General features: G+C 36.3%; 1 gene segment (V, D, J or C); it reads right to left on the bottom strand.

Moving 5' to 3' along the window:
• LOC106825207 (T cell receptor gamma constant 2-like) overlaps positions 1-15,165 on the bottom strand; it is a 97,119-nt gene extending 81,954 nt beyond the window's left edge. Inside the window, 2 exon segments of the C gene segment in view lie at positions 3,717-4,046; positions 15,065-15,165. Coding sequence covers positions 3,717-4,046; positions 15,065-15,110 — 376 coding nt within the window.
• Between the last annotated feature and the right edge of the window lie 4,289 nt (positions 15,166-19,454).

The following is a 19,454-nucleotide window of genomic DNA, read 5'->3' as shown; positions in this document are numbered from 1 at the left end:
CACTGAAAGAGAGACCGACCTTAGTTTGTGAGCCCAACCATTTCAGGAATAGTTCATCTGATTCTATCTAATTCAGTAGATCTAATTCAGGAATTGTGTTTGTGCACATGAAGATGTTGACTCTCATGAAGACTACACTATTGTCTTCTTTACCACAATGGGATTGTAATATCCCAGACTATCTGGTTTTGCTTCTTGTTCACAGCTCTTAACACAGTGCTTGCCACAAGAGAGATGATTGAGAAACACGTGTCAAATGGACAAAGAAACAGAAAATGTGGCTACTCTACAGTCTTAAGTGGACACTGCTGACATGAAGAGTTGCTACCACGATCAATTCATCAACTCTCAGAATCCACAACAGAATCTCATGTTTGAAGTTATATGGTTAGGCAAATTTCCCATGGAAACAAAGCAGAGCACGTAGGCCTTTTCAAATCGTGCACACTTCTGTATCCCCAACGCACACACCTCATTTTCTGGAGTTGTGGTGTTTGTGGACATGGCAACATCATGAATAAAACTTACAGCAATTGGGAGATTATTACTGTGCCAGGCACTATGTTAAATGTTTCACATACATTATCTCGCTTAATGTTCCAATCACACTGATGTGAGTTGTATTTTGGACTCCTTGGTACACATGAGGAAAAAAGGTCTAGAGATTAAGTAACTTGCTGAGACTCATACCAATGATGACAGAGTGAGCAATCAAAGGATTGTTGTGGAGGATTCAGTGAGGCAGAGCATGTGGAAAGTACTTTGTAAAAATAACCCATAGAGGGGCTGGCCCCGTGGCCAAGTGGTTAAGTTCGCGCGCTCCACTGCAGGCGGCCCAGTGTTTCGTTGGTTCGAATCCTGGGCGCGGACATGGCACTGCTCATCAGACCACGCTGAGGCAGCGTCCCACATGCCACAACTAGAAGAACCCACAACGAAGAATACACAACTACGTACCGGGGGGCTTTGGGGAGAAAAAGGAAAAAATAAAATCTTAAAAAAAAAATAAAATAAAATAAATAACCCATAGAAATAGGAAATATTCTGTAGAAAAACACCATAATTCCATAATTGTGGACACTAAAACATCTTTTCTTCCAGATATGTTAATATTCTTAGCTAATGAAATTTGTATTACAGGACCTCAGCATTTCAGTGCAATTCTTTCCAAAGATAGAAAGATAGGCCAAGTCACACTATAGTACTCTGAATATATGCAATCTGAAGTGAGACTTCTCTACAATGTAAAAAACAAAAGGGAGGCTACAAACATACAGAGATACAAGGTTTGTTTTTTATTTTTTTTAAGGTAATTGATTGATGGATGGAGGGAAAGAGAGTCAAAAGCATTGTTTTGGTTTATCCTTCTTCTACTAGATGTATTCTTGTCCATATGGATATGGTACTGAGATGCAATTTTGTGCACTCAATGAACTCAGTTTTTGATAGGTAAAAAATTCAGTTTGAAGTATAAGATTTGGAATAAATTTCAAGAATAAAAATATTAGCATAATCATGTTTAATGTTAAAATATCTTCAAAACAGACTTTAATGTATCTTAAAATGACCTTTTTTTCTTAACAATGACTTTTCCATTAAAAGATAAATAAAACTCTTTTATTACCATGCATCAATTGATGAAAAAACAATAATGTAACAGTTTTAAAATAAAATCTGTGTACATATGCTAAGTTCTCTCTTTCAATCAAGGTTGGTCGACAGCTTGGACCAGATTAGTCTTATCTTTTCAAAATCACTTCATTGATTTGTGCTTCCATGTTGTATTCTTAGTCTTTATCAAAAACAGAATACGTCCAAGAAACAGCATTAGAAATTCGCTGTAGAATGCCATTAACAGAGCTGTTCTCATTAGCTTTGTTGCCATGAGAGCCCACGGGAGACTTTTCTTTCACCAATTAGGTGCCAAGTGAAACACATTATGAACTGGAACTTCTCTATGACAACCATCACCAGGCAGCTTACTATACTTCTCATGTTTCCCTGATCACTAGCAAAATCACAATCTAACAGAACTCTTCAGCCCAGTGGTTATATTAAACTTGTGCTTTGCATAGATTGCTTCCCCTGTGTTCTTAGCTATAGAAATAGAAAATTATGACTGTTTTTTAAATCTTGCTTGAGTCTATTTTAGGAAAGGATATTAAAAATTACAACCAATACATAAATAAACGCATCCCTGCTGTGTTTTCAAAAGTAAATGTTTTCACTGAGAGTATTGCAATTGCTTTTCATCACAGCCCCAGGAGAAAGCCAAGGCAAGAGTTTGAAGCTAATTTGATCACTGAAGAAACAAAGGAGCAGAGAAGGTAATGATTGACTTCTGAGGCCGGCCCTGTGGCCAAGTACTTAAGTTCACAAGCTCCCTTTGTGTGGCCCAGGGTTTCTCTGGTTCTGATCCTGGGCGTGGGCATGGCATGGCTCATCAGGCCATGCTGAGGAACCGTCCCACATAGCACAACCAGAGGCACTCACAGCTAGAATATACAACTATGAACTGGGGGTGGGGAGGGGCTTTGAGGAGAAGAAGAAGGAAGGGGAAAAAAAAAAAGAAGAAGATTGTCAACAGTTGTTAGCTCCGGTACTAATCTTTAAGAAAACAAAAAGAAAGAAAGACTGACTTCAGAAATTTGCACTGGTATACAGCAAAGATCTTCACAAGTTTTGTTCTCTATTTGTTGACCACTGCTTCTAAAGGATGTATTAACCACAGGGAAAAGTACAAACTGATTTCTTCTTATTTGCCCTTCGGAGACTTTGGTCTGCTGTGCTTATACCCTGGACTTCAAGACTTGAGTCTGTTGAATTACCAGGCCACTGCCAGGACTCCTTAGGGACATCATGCCTCAATCACCAGAGACATTAAGTGATTATAAAAGAATGTCTTCTCTTGTAATAGGACATCCTCCTAGGGACAGTAATTCATCCCAGTGTACTCAACTATACATCCCTTCCAGGCCTAGGACAGGCCAGTACTGCAATAAATGTTTATTGAGCCGCATTGACCGATGGCAAGATATGCATTCATTATGTAGAATGGAAACAAATGTTTACACATTAGCCTCCCCCAATCTCTAATTACAAAATTCTACCTTACAGTGGTATATAAAACGCAAACGCAGAAAATCTAAGGCCATAATAAAATTGCAATGTCAAAATTATTGTATTTTTTGTTGAGCCATGATTGGACTGCATCAAATGAGCACAACTTTGTCACCTAATAGCATTCTTTTGGGTTATACTCTGAATACAGTAAGAAGAAAGTGAGAGTGACTCTGCTTGCTAAGTAGAACATTCCTGAAAGTTGTATAATTGTTCTTATTTTCTGACCAAGTAAGATGATCAAAAGGGGCCTCTCTGTTTGAGCATTTCTTGTGTACTAAATTGTTAGGTCGTTTCAGATATCTTGTTTCATTTAATTAATCCACAACCCTAAAAAGAATCACTGAGAACTTAGTATCGGTTGATGAAACTGAGGCTGAGAAAAGTTAAGTAAAATCTTTCTTTTTCTTTTTTATGTTCCAAGGTCTAACTATCTTAATTCTATGGGGGGGAAAAAAGGACTATTTATTCTGCCAATAAATGGAACAACATTTAAGAAAGATTTATATTTGTTTTTCATTAATACTTTATGGAAAAGGTGGGCTATTCCCTTTGGAGAAAAAGTGTTTTGGAAGGTTATGTTTATTTATACATACCTTTGTTCACTGAAGGAAAAAGAATCTCTTGGTCAATCCCTCTTTGATTATTCTCATGTTGGACAATACATCTGTGTTCTTTATCCATTGACTTTCCAGTCACGGTCAGCCAGCTGAATTTCATGTATGTGTCGTTAGTCTTCACGGTATTTCCCTGCTGGGATTTCAGAATTGTATGCCCATTCTTTTCTTTCCAGTATACCTTGATAACATCAGGGAAGAATTTCTCAAGAAGACACAGATATGTTCCAGCCTTATGGAGGTTGATTTCAGCAATTGAAGGAAGAAAAATGGTGGGCTTGGGGGGAATGGCTGCAGGAAGGCTGCCATCTGTGGGGGGAAATTGGATAGCAATTAAAAACAATCATTAGAGATGCACAAACATTGAGCAGTGTGGAACAACCTAGGACATGGTAAAAGGAAGAAAAGCTTCCACTGAATTAGTGCTCACCATGGTCGAGTACTGATTGGTCATATTTTCAATGGGAAAAGAGGTTCCAGAGGTTATATAACTTGCCCAGAGTCACAGCTGTTAAGTGGCACAGCCAGGACTACAACTTTTCCTTTGTTCCTTCTCCACATGCTAAGATGTGGTATGAATTTTTACTGTATCATTTCAAGACTTCTAACAGTCATGAACACACAAAATTTTTAAAATCTCTTTTGTCCTATAATCATGGAGCGTGTTTTCAAGGTGGGTAGGTAGGTGGTGGAGATAGGGGAGGAGATCAGGTAACTTTGATGATGTCTCTGCACGTGAGAATGTCTGGTCCTTTCTAAAGTACTTCCCTTTTCCCATCCCGTTAATTTTGTAACTTATGCTCTTTTAGCCAAATCACACTTTGTCATGTTCTGTAACTCATTGAAATCTAGATCTTTATTTAACTGTTTCTCAGATGCACCAGATTGGCTTATTTGTCTTATAAATAAATATGAGGAGGAAATTTTTCATTTTTTTAAAAAATGATGCACGGTAACTTGCTAATGGGAATCCACTTTTGCATGTAATCGACAAGCACGTTGACCTTTTAGTTTCAAATGTGGATCCCATGCCCACTTCTGAGGTAATGAGGTTCTTCTACTTGATGTATAGTTTTATATAACATCTCAATTTCACATTTGAGCCACTCCAAATTTTTGGGTAGTGCAGTATTAGAGCTGCACCTCCAAATTGTTTATATATCTTTGAATTTAGAGGCAAATGAGCAGTATTTTACAAACTCTTATTAAAAATTTTATTGACTATTTTCAGAAACGCTATCATATTAATCTTATAAAGTACTGCACTTATCAGAATTTTGCTTCACTTTACACTATGTTCACCAAAAGCACATTTTATTTTGGAATTTCATTTGCAAGTCAAGCTTGAGGAAGAATACACCATATTTTGACTCTCAGTGTCTCCTCCAAAATTTGTATCTATCCCAGAATGCTGCTGAACTGTTTTAGAGCTCCACTGTTTTCTTTCCTGAATAAAGTATATATATAATTTGTGTAACGTTAAATGTCACAGTTCCAGAATCTCTTGCAGACATAATGTCGAAACAAGTAACACAATATCATAGTTTATAAAGCCATGTCACTTGGATGCTGGAATGTTAGTTGATTACATATTACTGTGAATCTAGTGATTGGAATTATAAATATTAAAACTCTTTCCAATTTGATTTCTAATTGACACACAAATGCTTTCCTCGTACTCTCATTGGGTTAGTTGGAGTTATATGATTCAATGGGCAATTTCTTGAGTAAAGAAGAATTAGATTTCTTAATTGAGAAGAAAAGAAAAAGAAATTCTTGAGAAGTGCTACCTAAATAGCAAAGTTCCTGATTTTTATAGTAAATTAGTAAGCAAGCAATGTTGATGGTTTTTTCCATGTTGTAAATACAATTAGGTCATAATGTGCTTATTTTAATTTTATATATATCCTGCTTTTAGAGTAAATGGTATTTTGCTTATCATGATAGTAAGACACTATATTTCTCCAACCTTATACTTTGTTTTCAATTTAAAAAGCATGTTATAGGGTCTGGCTCGCTCTGCTTCAGTGGCCTTGGGTTCACCAGTTCCTATCCTGGGCACGAACCTACACACTGCTCAAGAAGCCATGCTGTGGCAGCATCCCACATAGAAGAAATAGAAGGACTTACAACTAGGATGTACAACTATGTACTGAGGTTTTAGAGAAAAAAAAAAGTGAGGAATATTGGCAACAGATGTTAGCTCACGGCCAATCTTCTTCACCAAAAACAGCCTACGTTAAAAAAAAAATCATTAAAAAAACCCAGCAAATTTGCCTATCTCAAAAAAAAGCATATTATATAAAATGACTAATTTTTCAATCATCCATTATATTTACATAATTGTAGCTTTTAGTCAATATATTAAAGAATGTAATTTTCATCTTAGAAAGTTTTCTTCTTTATAAGAATACTTCTGATCATTGTATTAAAGAAATTGAAAATAAAATGATGATTTGAAAAATTTCTGCATGTTAAAATGCTATACTTAGCTGCTGTCCCTTTTCCTTAGCTAGATCCTTTCAGTTTCATTTTTTTCAGGAGAAAATAAATCTCACATTTGCATAACTTTCTCAATGTAGCAGTTAGCTGACCATTAAATAGTGTACTTATGTATACAGGGTTAGTGCCTATGTTTTAAATAATTGCATTGCAGGCTTTTGCTTTAAACATTCCTTTTAATACTTATTAACAGCGTGTTTTATGGTAAAAGTCATTTTCATGCGGCGTAGAATAGAAACCAGGTAAAAAAATAAGCAAACACATCTAATCCATTTATATACCTCATCTGCATGACCAAGTAATACATTTGAGGGAAATTGCCTCACTTGCTTATATTTTATTAATATGCAACAGTATGAATTCTAAAAAAATTTACAAAATGTCAACTACATTTTTAATTGAAAGCATGATATTTCAACCCCACATGTTGGTATTGATTTAAGTGTTCTTTAGTTTCTTCTTGTAATTTTTTTATCAAATAAATAATTATAGCTATTTGATATTTAAATATGTATTTCAAATTTATGACAGATTACTACTATAATTGACTTTACGTCTTGACAATTTTCTGTAGGAATTTAAACTTTTTTTCTGATAAACATGAGCATGAAGCTTAAACTAAGTGGCTACAAATTTTTGAGCCAATACATGTTAGTGTTAGAGATAATATTAACTAAAATAAAGGATTGCGATTTTATAAAACATAGGCCAGCATAAAAAACACATTTTAATCTCATTTTTCTTGCCAAGTGATGGAAAACCTTGCTAAAGATAAACAAATAACTCCAAATTCGTACTCTGAGTGTGAGTGGACAGTGAGATGAGTTTCCATTGGAGCAGTTGGAAGTACAGCTAATCCTCTGGACAGTTGCTGCTCTGTCAGTGTCATTGGCTTCAAACAACTCTCCACACTGGGTACAGTTCTCCCTTCACAGTGGAATTGGAGGAAAATTTATCCAGCACCTGTTAGGTGTTGGACAATGTGCCAAGCATTTACTCACATGATTTCATTCAATTCTCATACAAGGCCTGCTGGATACACACTGTCATCCCATTTTATGGATTGGGAAACTGAGGCTAGAGAATAATCGCCAAGTTCACATAAGCAGGACGTAAGTGGTACTGCCAGGTCAGCCTGACTCCAAAGCCCAGGCTCTTTGACAACACCCTCTCGCAGTTAGAAAGGAAATGTGTCAACTCACAAAGCTTACCTGTGATAATAAACTTTGTCCGTGGGCCAAATGCATTCATGATAATTACATACGTTCTACTTGAGTCCTTTATGAAAATCCACATGTACACAAAACCAAATCCCATTGTAATATTTGCACAATGTTGTCTATGCTGGTTTTTGCCATAGGGATCTGTTTTAAAAGCTCTCCTAAGATTTCTAAGTCCAATTCCCATCATATTACTGTTTTTATTAAACTTTCTTAACTATTATTCCAATTGAAGTGCTTCTTTCCTTCCCTCTATTACATTGAAAAATTCCATTCTTCTGATCCCTACCTATGACGACATTTTGTTGCATCACCAACGAGTTTTGTACAAGAATTCCACAGTGACTGAGCCGTATTAAAAACTTTAGACTAAAGTGGCATCTCTGAGTTCTTAAAATTCTAGGGATCTATCATGGCCTGTGATTCAAAAGACCAGCCTTCTGCTCCTGGTGCATTTTGCACAGAACAATTCTGTGGCTGAGAAGTAAAGTGAATGAAAGGCTTTGGGATTTCATTTGTTTGAAAACTGTAGAATTTAGTATAAGTCAACCGAACATCCCTACAAAAGCTGAAGTGAGACCAAAATGAAACAAGATCTGAAAAGTGATTTGAGTAAAAATGCTATTGAAGTAGAGATTGTAATTATTATTATGGCATTATGAACATTATCTTTATCACTAAAAATTTGTTTGTGATGATTGTGGGCTCCCGTATGATATTTTAATCTCGTGGCACCAAACCTTGCCCTTAATAATAGGGATTCAGTATCTGGAGTTGCAGTTACGTCTGTGGTAACTAAGCATGAAGACTTGTCCCTTCGTTTGCATTCCACTTTGCTCTAATAAGCCTGGATTTCTCAAAGCCATAAACCGAGTAAACGTGACTTTCACACACTCAAATTAATAGGCAATCACTGTTTTGTCTTCTCCACTGCATTCCCAGTGTTAAGAAAATCAAAGGGAGCATTGGCTAAAGCTTAATAATATACAGTCAGTGTATGAAAATGCTTCACTTGTGTTGTCCAACCAAATGGCTTTTTTCCCTAATCAACAGCACAATGTATTTGCATTCCAAGTTTTCACCAAAAATTTCAGCCTCAAACTGACATCTTTCCAGCCCATGTGGGAGGTCCAGCTTGAAACTCCTGGCAGTGGGCTTTCAAGGCAGAATGACTAGAGAGATGACAAGATGCTTGTCCTCAAATCCTCCTATCGCCACATTAGATCACTAAGCATCACCTGCCTGACAATATCTGCTGAGGGTCGCTGTCTGTGGACGACAATGTTGTGATGCCCATAGCATTGATGCAGTGGTGGTGTAATATGGGTTTGCTGAAAGACCATTTCTTCCATCTTATCAAATGGATGTTAAAGGAAATGTCCACTCTATTACTTCAATTTCCTCCAAAGGAATCACGCCTGAAGTCCTTTTCTAAGTTTATCACAGGAAAAACTTGTCCTATTTGAAATTTTATTCAGCTTCATTTCATCAGTTAATGAAAACTATGAATTCCACTTCATTTCTCCTGTTACCTCTGAGCATAAAACTTGACCCTGTGCTTTTTGCTAGATAATCACAGATCTTTTTTCTTCTGCTTTCCTTGGTGGTTTTTTTGTTTTGGTTTTTTGGTTGGCGTTGTTTTTTCTGAGGAGTATTAGCCCTGAGCTAACATCTGTTGTTAATCCTCCTCTTTTTTGCTTCAAGAAGATTAGCCCTGAGCTAATATCTGTGCTAATTTTCCTCCACTTCAGACAGCTGGTTGCTGTCACAACATGGTTGACGAATGGTATAGGTCCCTGCTTAGGATCAGAACCCACGAACCCAGGACCCCAAGCAGAGCACGCTGAACTTAGTCGCTATGCCATGGGAGTGGCCCCCCTCCTTAAGGATTTGGATCTTCTATTTTTATCTCATGCTCTGACTGGACAGGCATACTTTGAAGATATGGCACATTCAGCTCCACATCACCTCAATAAAGCAAATCACACAATTATTTTGGTTTCCCGGTGCACATGTAATTTGTCTACACTATTCTGTAGTTTATTAAGTGTGTGATAGCATTATGTCTACAGAAGTAATGTACATGCCTTAATTAAAAAATACTGTATTGTACTACTCAGGCATAAAAAAGGACAAAGTCGTCCCATTCACAACAACATGGATAGACCTTGAGGGTATTATGTTGAGTGAAATAAGCCAGACAGAGAAAGATGAACTCTGTATGATTCCACTCATAGATGGTAGTTAACATATAGACAAAGAGAACTGATCGGTGGTTCCCAGGGGAAAGGGGGGTGGGGGGAGGGCAGTGGGGGTGAAGTGGTGTACCTACAACATGACTAATAATGATGTACAACTGTAATTTCACAAGGTTGTTAACTATCATAATCTTAATTTAAAAATTACTGTATTGCTTAAGAATGCTAATGATCTGAGCCTTCAGAGAGTTGAAATCTTTTTGCTTGTGGAGGGTCTTGCCTCAATGTTGGCTGCTGAATGATCGGGGTAGTGTTTGCTAAAGGTTGTGGTGGCTGTGGCAATTTCTTAAAAGAAAACAGCAGTGAAATTTGCTACATCAACTGACTCTTCCTTTTACTATCAGTTTTTCGGTAGAATGTGATGCTATTTGAAATCCTGTGTTGTCATTTCAACCATATTCACAGCATCTTCATCAGGAAGAGATTCCATTCCAAAAACCCAGTTTCTGTGCTCATCCATAAGAAGTAACCACTTGTTGATTACAGTTTTGGCATGAGATTGCAGCAATTCACTCAGATCTTCAGGATTCACTTTTAATTCTAGTTCTCTTTCTATTTCCACCACTTCTGCAGGACTTCGTCCACTGAAGTCTTGAATCCCTCAAAGTCATCCATGAGAGTGGGAATCAACCTTTTCCAAACTACTGTCAATTCTAATATTTTGACCACTTTCAATGAATCATGAATGTTCTTAATGGCATCTAGAATGGTGAATCCTTTTTAGAAGGTTTTCAACTTACTTTGCCCAGATATATCAGAGAAATCACTATCTATGGCAGCTATAGCCTTATGAAATGTATTTCTAAATAATAAGAGTGGAACGTCAAAATTACTCCTTGATCCATGGGCTGCAGAATGGATGTTGTGTTAGGAGGCATGAAAACAACATGAATTTCATGGTACATCTCCATCAGAGCTCTTGGGTGACCAAGTGCATTATCAATGAGCAGTAATACTTTGAAAGAAATCTTCTATTCTAACAGTTGTTTTCAACAGTGGGCTTAAAATAGTCAGTAAACCGTATTGTAAATAGATGTAATGTCACCCATCTTTTGATATCTCATTTATAGAGAACAGGCAGAGTAGGTTTAGCATAATTCTTAAGGGCCCTAAGATTTTCAGAGTGGTAAGTGAACATTGGCTTCAACGTAAAGTCATCAGCTGCTTTAGCTGCTAACACAAGACTCAGGCTGTCCTTTGAAGCTTTGAAGCCAGACACTGACTTCTCCTCTCTAGCTATGAAAGTCCTAGACGGGACCTTCTTCCAAAAAAAAGCTGTCTCATCTACATTAAAATATGTTATTTAACATAGCTACCTTCATGAATTATCTTAGCTGGATCTTCTCCATAACTTGCTGCAGGTTCTCCATCAGCACTTGCTGCTCCACCTTGCAATTTTATATTATGGAGATGGCTTCTTTCCTTAAACCTCAGAAATCAACCTCTGTTAGCTTCAATCTTTTCCTCTGTAGCTTCCTCATTTCTCTCATCTTTCATAGAAGTGAAGAGAGTTAGTGGCTTGATCTACATTAGACTTTGGCTTAAGGGAACCTTATGCCTGGTTTGATCTTGTATTCAGACCACTAAAGCTTTCTCCATATCAGCAACAAGGTTGTTTTTCTTTCTTATCATGTCTATGTTCACTGGAGTAGCACTTTTAATTTCCTTCAAGAACCTTTCCTTTGCAGTCACAAACTGGCATAAGACTTGGCTAACTGGCACAAGAGCCCTAGCTTTTGGCTTATCTTGGCTTTTGCTATGCCTTCCTCACTAAGCTTACTCATTCCCAGCCTTTAATTTAAAATGAGAGACATGCAGCTCTTCCTTTCACTTGAACACTTAGAGGCCATTGTAGGGTCATTAACTGCCTTGATTTCAATATTGTTGTGTCTCAGGGAATAAGAAAGCCCAAGGAGAGGGAGATGGGGAAACAGTCAGTGGAGCAGTCAGAACACACACAACATTCATCAATTCACTTTGCTGACATATATAGGCCCACTTCACGGTGCCTCTCAAAACAATTACAATAGTAACATTGTAGATCACTGATCACAGATCACCATAACAATAATAATAATAATGAAAAATTTTGAAGTATAGCAACAATTTCCATAATGTGACTCAGAGAAATGAATTAAGCATATGCTTTGGCAAAAATGGTGCTGGCAGAGTTGCCTAATACAGTGTTGCCAGAAACGTTCAACTTTTACAAAATGAGGAATGCCTCTGTTTGTGTATTTGATTTCAGGTCTTCTCACATAGATTTCGGAAATAGGCAGTTTAAATAAATGACAATTAATTTGTGCATTATGGCTTGTTTCTTTTTCAGCCCCAGATGTTGATAGATTAGTAAGGTCTGACTTAATATGACATGAGAGGTAGGAGAATATGTTAGCAAATCTCAGCTCTGTGATATAGACACAAAATATGCAGAATTCAAACAGACTGAAAGTGCCAGAACATAAAGGGAGGTTTTCTTTCCCAAAACTATCCCACAGAAAACAGGGGTCGCCTTATGTTTCAGCCCTTGTACAACATTTCATATTAAAAGATGCTCTTCTAATACTCTGCTCTCATCAAAAACTACTACTTGGACAAGATCTCCACCTTTAATTGAGCTCAATTAAAGCTAGTTTTAGAGCAAGCACTGGTGAAAGAAAATAAAGAAATTTAACATGGATTTGGTAAATATTATTTGGGAATAAAGCTTGTACAGTTTATGCTTATGTTGCATATTTATAAAATAGAATAAATTAAAGAGCTGTTTTCCTTTTATTTACAAATGGATAATTTTCTCTTTAGATAAAATATCTGGTGACATCATCCCACAGGGATCACAAAACTGACACTCAGCCCCTGAGATGACCTAGAAAGTCACTCTAAGGTGGGTGTTGCAGGTGTATGTGAAGAGTCTGAACAAAATATTTACTGAAATATGAGGGCAAAAAGAGCAGTGATTATTGGGGCTGGCCCCGTGGCCGAGTGGTTAAGTTCGCGCGCTCCGCTGCAGGTGGCCCAGTGTTTCGTCGGTTCGAATCCTGGGCGCGGACATGGCACTGCTCATCAAACCACGCTGAGGCAGCGTCCCACATGCCACAACTAGAAGGACCCACAACGAAGAATATACAACTATGTACTGGGGGGCTTTGGGGAGGAAAAAGGAAAAAAATAAAATGGTTAAAAAAAAAAAAAAGAGCAGTGATTATCAACTGATACTTGTGTTGATATAATTTTTAACTCTGTAGCTATAATCTAATTAAAAATCAAATATTATACGTGGATATTTGACTTTTATTTATTTGACTATAAATTAATATATTCAATATGCAAAAGCCTCTCCTTCTTTTTCTTGCAGATGCTTCTACTGGAAAATGAGAGATCACCTTATATTCAGGCTAATAAATTTGAGATAATACTTATTATATTCTAATAATTTTTAGAGACTTTTAATAGTTAGTCTTAGAAATTGAAAGGTTTTTCCAAATACAGACCATTCCTTCCTATGTGAACTGTAGACTAGATGGTAATTAATGCATTTATATGCACTCCTGATTTCATAAAGACCTCCAATGGTGGTAATTTGAATCCTGGAGAACTGACGTTTTTATCACTGACCATGTTGGTAATTTCCATATTTAATTCCATTTAATATTCGAAACATCCACTTGAGATGGTTGTTTCATGGATAGAATGAATGGACGGAAACATATCAAAATGTTAACAGATTCCTATTGATATATACATTTAATATTTTGTTTATTTTTCTGTGTTTCCCAATTTTTTTCATAATGGGCAAGTATTATTTTAATAATTTAGTAGAGTTATAACAAGTGAATCAAAATTTATTTACTGAAGGATGACTGGTCAAAAAATGATAAATCCTGAATCAGTGTCCATATTTTCCCTGTCCCACTCTTCTAAAAACATTTGAACATATACTCACTTGGAAAATAAAGGACTAGAAAGTTGGTTTTTAATCTATGAGTTCTCTGTTTATATGATCACAACCACTAAAGAAAACAAAATTCTTACTTGCTTTCATTTTTTCAATCTTTTAACAACTTTGTGAAAATTCTTTGAAAACTTTCTCTTCAGTGGATCTAGTGATTAAGAATATCCTTGTGAGATATTCTTCCTCATTCAGGCAAAATTTCATCTTTAAGGCTAATGAAGACTGATTAAATTTACTGGACTGAACTTAGAAGAAACAAACCCATCTTGTGACATTCTTGAATATGGTTGCCCAGTTCAATGTTTTAATACTTGATGTTAATCACGCTCTGACCAAATAATAAGTTTAGCATTGTTTTTTCAATTTTTCCCATTGGTTATTTTGGAATCAAATACATAAAATACCTAAATTTCATTAAAAATCTTTCAATACAGAAATCGCAAATGGACCTAACATCTCCACCCTTAGGGACTCATAATTCATCTAACTAGGTAAATTTTTGTTAATAGCCTCCTAGCTATGGCTAGGAAGCCTCCTATGTTGGGCAGAGAACAGCCTCCAAGGACATGGTTGGGGTTAGAACGCTTATCTACTAGGTTAGAAGCTTTTGGAATATTGAGACTTGTTCTATCTTTATCTTCTTCCATCACTCATCTCCAGAGTCCAGATCAGAAACTGTCTTCAATGATTGTTTGCTGACAGAATCAATAAGCAAATGAGGATGTAAAACCATGCAGACTCTTTTCATGGACTTTGGAGCTGAAATGGCTTATTGAGCTTACAAATTCCAGTAAACTGGCCCATCTCTAGGAAATTCATCAATTGTTGCAATGGCATAAATTTTGACTGATTTTAGCCTACCTCTAAGAAGCTAGAGTAATAAGTGAGATTTATTGATCTTATATAGTCAGTTACTTTAAGAATCAATGTTTGGCACTGCTGTTAGGGATGAGATGATAACCAATAAGATAGGTTTTGCAGGTTATTGGGAGAAAAGAACACTATGTAGGATCTCAATATATAGAGAAGAGGTATTTAATAAAAGTGCCTCTCAGCTAAAGTATTGTTAACAAGAAAAGTATCATGAACCAGTAACATAAACAATAGTTTACAGACATAGTCCAAAAAATATCTTAATTTCTAGCCTGAGTCAATAATTTTTTAAGTGTGTATTTTAAAAGTGGAATTTCAATCTGCTTACAATCAGGGATATGAACAAACCATTTATGAAGTAGTTTTGTTTTCATGTATAACAGCTAGTAGTTGCAAACTTGCTATTCATATGCTAAGGTCAAGTATGTGGCAGTCAGATAAGAGTCATCCTAAACTGTTTTTTCTAAAACGCATCTACCAGTTTTTCATTACCAGAGTAAGAAACAGAAAAAGGTTACTTACCAGAGGGAGTTACTATGAGCTTAGTCCCTTTTCCAAATATCTTCATCCAGTTTGATGTGTCACACTGGTTACAGCTTCTACAAAAACTCAGCCTCCTCCTAAACCTGATGATGTACCTATGGTTAAAAAACTGTGTACTGGTAAATTGATCGTCTGGGTTCCTTTGGGAGTCCTTGAGTATAAGTTTTGTGACATCAGATATTATATAAGTTGTCCTCAGATAAATTGACCCAAGCGTCTGTTTTCCAACAAGTCTGTAATCATTGAAAAGCACTGGTGGAAATGGAAAGAATAAGAGCAGACTAAGAAGAGATCAGGCCCAACTGGTCAACCAATTACTTTCCTAAATTACTAGGAAAAGCATTCAGAGAAATAGGATATATATATATTTTTTATTTCCAGGTGTTCAATTGTGTTGAAACTGCTCAGAGATCACATCAAAGGGAAGGCCCTTTTGTTCTCACAAATACCAGGGCTGCTTCGTTAGCAATTTGGGAATGTATTTCTGAAAGGAAGAAACTCTTCAGTAACTGAAATGGAATGATGCCAATAAAAATAGACTTCAGAAATGTGAACAAATTTCTTCCTTTTGTATAAAGCCACTTTTACCATTTGGCAATAGGATTGTTTACCCAGCAATGCCAAATAGAAAATAATAACTGTGATGACATTATTTTTCATGGTATAAAAGAAGAAATTTATGGAAGTCTATCTTGCATGAAATAATAGATTCTTTATTTCAACTAAATTTCAAATCACATTAAGTATTCTTTTGTGATTACAGAATGTGGAACTAGAAATCAACTGTAAGAATAAAGCTTGGAAAGTTACAAATATACTGCTGAATAACTATTGAATCAATGATGAAATCAAAGGAGAAATAAAAAAAATACCTAAACTGAGGGGCCAGCCCCGTGGCCAAGTGGTTAAGTTCATGTGCTCTGCCTTGACGTCCCAGGGTTTCACGGGTTCAGGTCCCATGCATGAATCTAGCACCACTCATCAAGCCATGCTGAGAGCGCATCCCACATAGCAGAACTAGAAGGACTTACAACTAGAAAACACAACTATGTGCAGGGGCACTTTGGGGAGAAGAAGAAGAAAAAAAATAAGATTGGTAACAGATATTAGCTCAGGGCCAATGTTTAAAAAAAATAACCACTAAATTCAAATGAAAATGAAACACAACATACCAAAAGGTATGGGATGCAACAAAAAGTGGTAGTGAGGAAACTTTATAGCAATATTGGTCTACCTCCAAAACAAGAAAAAGCTCAAATAAACACTTTAACATTACACCTACAAGAAGTAGATGAGGAAGAACGAATGAAGCCCAATTTCAGTAGAAGGAAAGAAATAATAGAAATGAGTGTGGAAATAAATGAAATAGAGATTGAAAAGATAATGGAAACGATCAATGAAACTAAGAGTTGGTTCATTGAAAAGGTATACATATTTGACAAACCTTTAGTAGGCTCATTAAGACAAGAAGGTAGAGAGGCCGGCCTGGTGATATAGTGTTTAAGTTCCCGCACTATGCTTCAGTGGCCTAAGGTTGGTGGGTTCAGATACCGGAAAGAGATCTATACACTGCTTATCAAGGCATGCTGTGGCAGATGTCCCATGTATAAAATAGAGGAAGACGGGCACAGATGTTAGCTTAGGGACAATCTTCCTCAACACACAAAAAAGGAAAAAAGAATAAAGGGAGAAAGCTCAAATAAACAAAATCAAAAATGAAAGAGGAGAAATTAAAACAGATAACACAGAAATACAACCGATTATAAGAGAATACTATGAAAAGCTATATGCAAATTGGATAACCTAGAAGAAATGGATAAATTCCCAGGATCATACAACCTTCCAAAACTAAATCAAGAACAAATTGAGAATCTAAATAAAACAATCACTTGAAAGGAGATGGAGGGGCCAGTCCGGTGGCACAGCAGTTAAGTGTGCACGTTCCGCTTCTCGGCAGCCCAGGGTTTGCCGGTTTGGATCCCAGGTGCAGACATGGCACCACTTGGCAAAGCATGCTGCGGTAAGCATCCCACACATAAAGTAAAGGAAGATGGGCATGGATGTTAGCTCAGAGCCAGTCTGCCTCAGCAAAAAGAGGGGGATTGGCAGCAGTTAGCTCAGGGCTAATCTTCCTCAAAAAAAAAAAAGGAGATTGAAAGTGAAATAAACCCCACCCCCACAAAAAAAGTCCAGGAGCAGGCAACTTCTCTGGTAAACAATACCAAACATGTAAAGAATATTCAATACTTCAATATCTATCCTTCTCAAACTTTTCCAAAAAGTTGAAGAGGAGAACCTTCTTAACTTATGTTACAATCTCAGCATTACCCTGATTCCAAAAACAGACAAGGATGACACAAAAAAAGAAAATTACATGGCAATATTGCTGAGCAACATAGATGCAAAATTCTCAACAATATATTGATGGATTGGATACAACAATACATTAAGAGATCATGTACCACTATCCAGCGGGATTTCTTCCAGGGAGGCAAGGGTGGTTCAACACCCACAAATCAATTAACATGATACACCATATTAACTAAATGAAGAATTAAAATTATAGGATTATTTCAATAGATGCAGTGAAAGCATTTCACAAGATTTGGCATCCATTTATGACAAAACTTGTCAATATAATGGGTGTAGAGGAAAAATACCTCACCATAATAAACACCATATAAGGCATGCCACAGCTAACATCACACTCAGTTCTGATAACCTAAAAGCTATCTCCCCAAAATAGGAATAAGACGAGGATACCGACTTTTATCACTCTTATTTAATATAGTATTGGAAATCCAGACCAGAGCAATTAGACAAGAAAAGGAAATAAAAACTATCCCAAATCTAATGAAGAAGTAAAATTGTCACTAATTGTGGATGACATGCTTTTATATATAGAAAACTCTAAAAACACCGAACAAAGCTCTTATAAATAACAAATAAAAACAGTAAAGCTGTAGAGTACAAAATCAAATATAAAAATAAGTTGTGTTTCCACACATTAACAATGAACTACTTGAAAAAGAAAATAAGAATACAATTCCATTTAAATTGCAACAAAAAGAATAAAATACAGAGGAATAAATTTAACCAAGGGATAAAGACCTATACATTAAATACTATAAGTCACTGTTGAAAGAAATCAAAGAAGACATAAAAAAATGGAAAGATGTTCCATGCTCATGGATTGGAAGAATTAACTTAGTTAAAATGTCCATATTATCTAAGCAATCTACAGATTCAATGCAATCTCAATCAGAAGCTCAATGACATTTTTCAAGGAAATAAATAAAGAATCCTAAAATTTCTATAGAACAACAAAAGACCCCAAATAGCCAAAGCAATTCTGAGAAAAAAAGAACAAAGCTGGAGATATCATACTCTTGAATTCAAAATCTACTACAAAGCTTTTGTTCAAAACAGCATGGCACTGGAAGAAAAACAAACACGTAGATCAATGGAACGGAATTGAGAGCCCAGAAATAAAACCACAAATGTATGGACAGTAATCTTTGACAAAGTTCCAAGAATGTATATGAAGAAAGGAAAGTCTCTTCTGTAAATGATGTTGGGAAAACTGGACAGCTACATGCAAAGGAATGAAAGCAGATCATTATCATATACCATACTCAAAAATCAACTCAAAATGAATTAAAGACTTGAAAGTAAGACCTGAAACCACAAAGCTCCTGGAAGTAAACATAGGCAGTACATGCTTTGACATCACTCTCAGCAGTATCTTTTTGAATACCATGTCTCCTCAGGCAAGGGAAACAAAAGAAAAAACAAAAAAAAATAGGAGTACGTCAAACTAAAAACTTCTACATAACAAAAGAAACCATCAACAAAATGAAAAGACAGCCCACCCACTGGAAGAAAATTATTGCAAATTATATTTGAGATAAGAGGTTAATTTCCAAAATATATAAATTGATAAAACTTAACAACAGCAAAAAGAAAAACCTGATCAAAACATGGGCAGAGGATATGAGCAGAAATTTTTCCAAAGAGGATATACAGATGGCGAACAGGCATATGAAATGATGTTCAATATCACTTATTATCAGGTAGATAAAAATCAAAACTAGTATGAGAGCCAGCCCTGATGGCTTAGTGGTTAAATTTCAGCACTCACCAGTTGGGCTGTCCGGCCTCATTTTCCAGTTGTGGAACCACATCACCCATCTGTCAGTTGCCATGCTGTGTCTGAAGCTCACATACAACAACTAGAATGACGTACAACTAGGACACTACGCACTGGTGCTTTGGGGAGGGAAGAAAAGAGGAAGATTGACAACAGATGTTAGCACAAGGCAAATCTTTCCTTGCAAAAAAAAAAATACTGTGAGATATCACCTCACAA

The sequence above is a fragment of the Equus asinus genome, chromosome 1, assembly GCF_041296235.1.
Source record: "Equus asinus isolate D_3611 breed Donkey chromosome 1, EquAss-T2T_v2, whole genome shotgun sequence".
Classification (NCBI taxonomy): domain Eukaryota; kingdom Metazoa; phylum Chordata; class Mammalia; order Perissodactyla; family Equidae; genus Equus; species Equus asinus.
The sequence above is the reverse complement of the archived record's forward strand: the minus strand, read 5'-3'. Positions and strand labels throughout refer to the sequence as shown.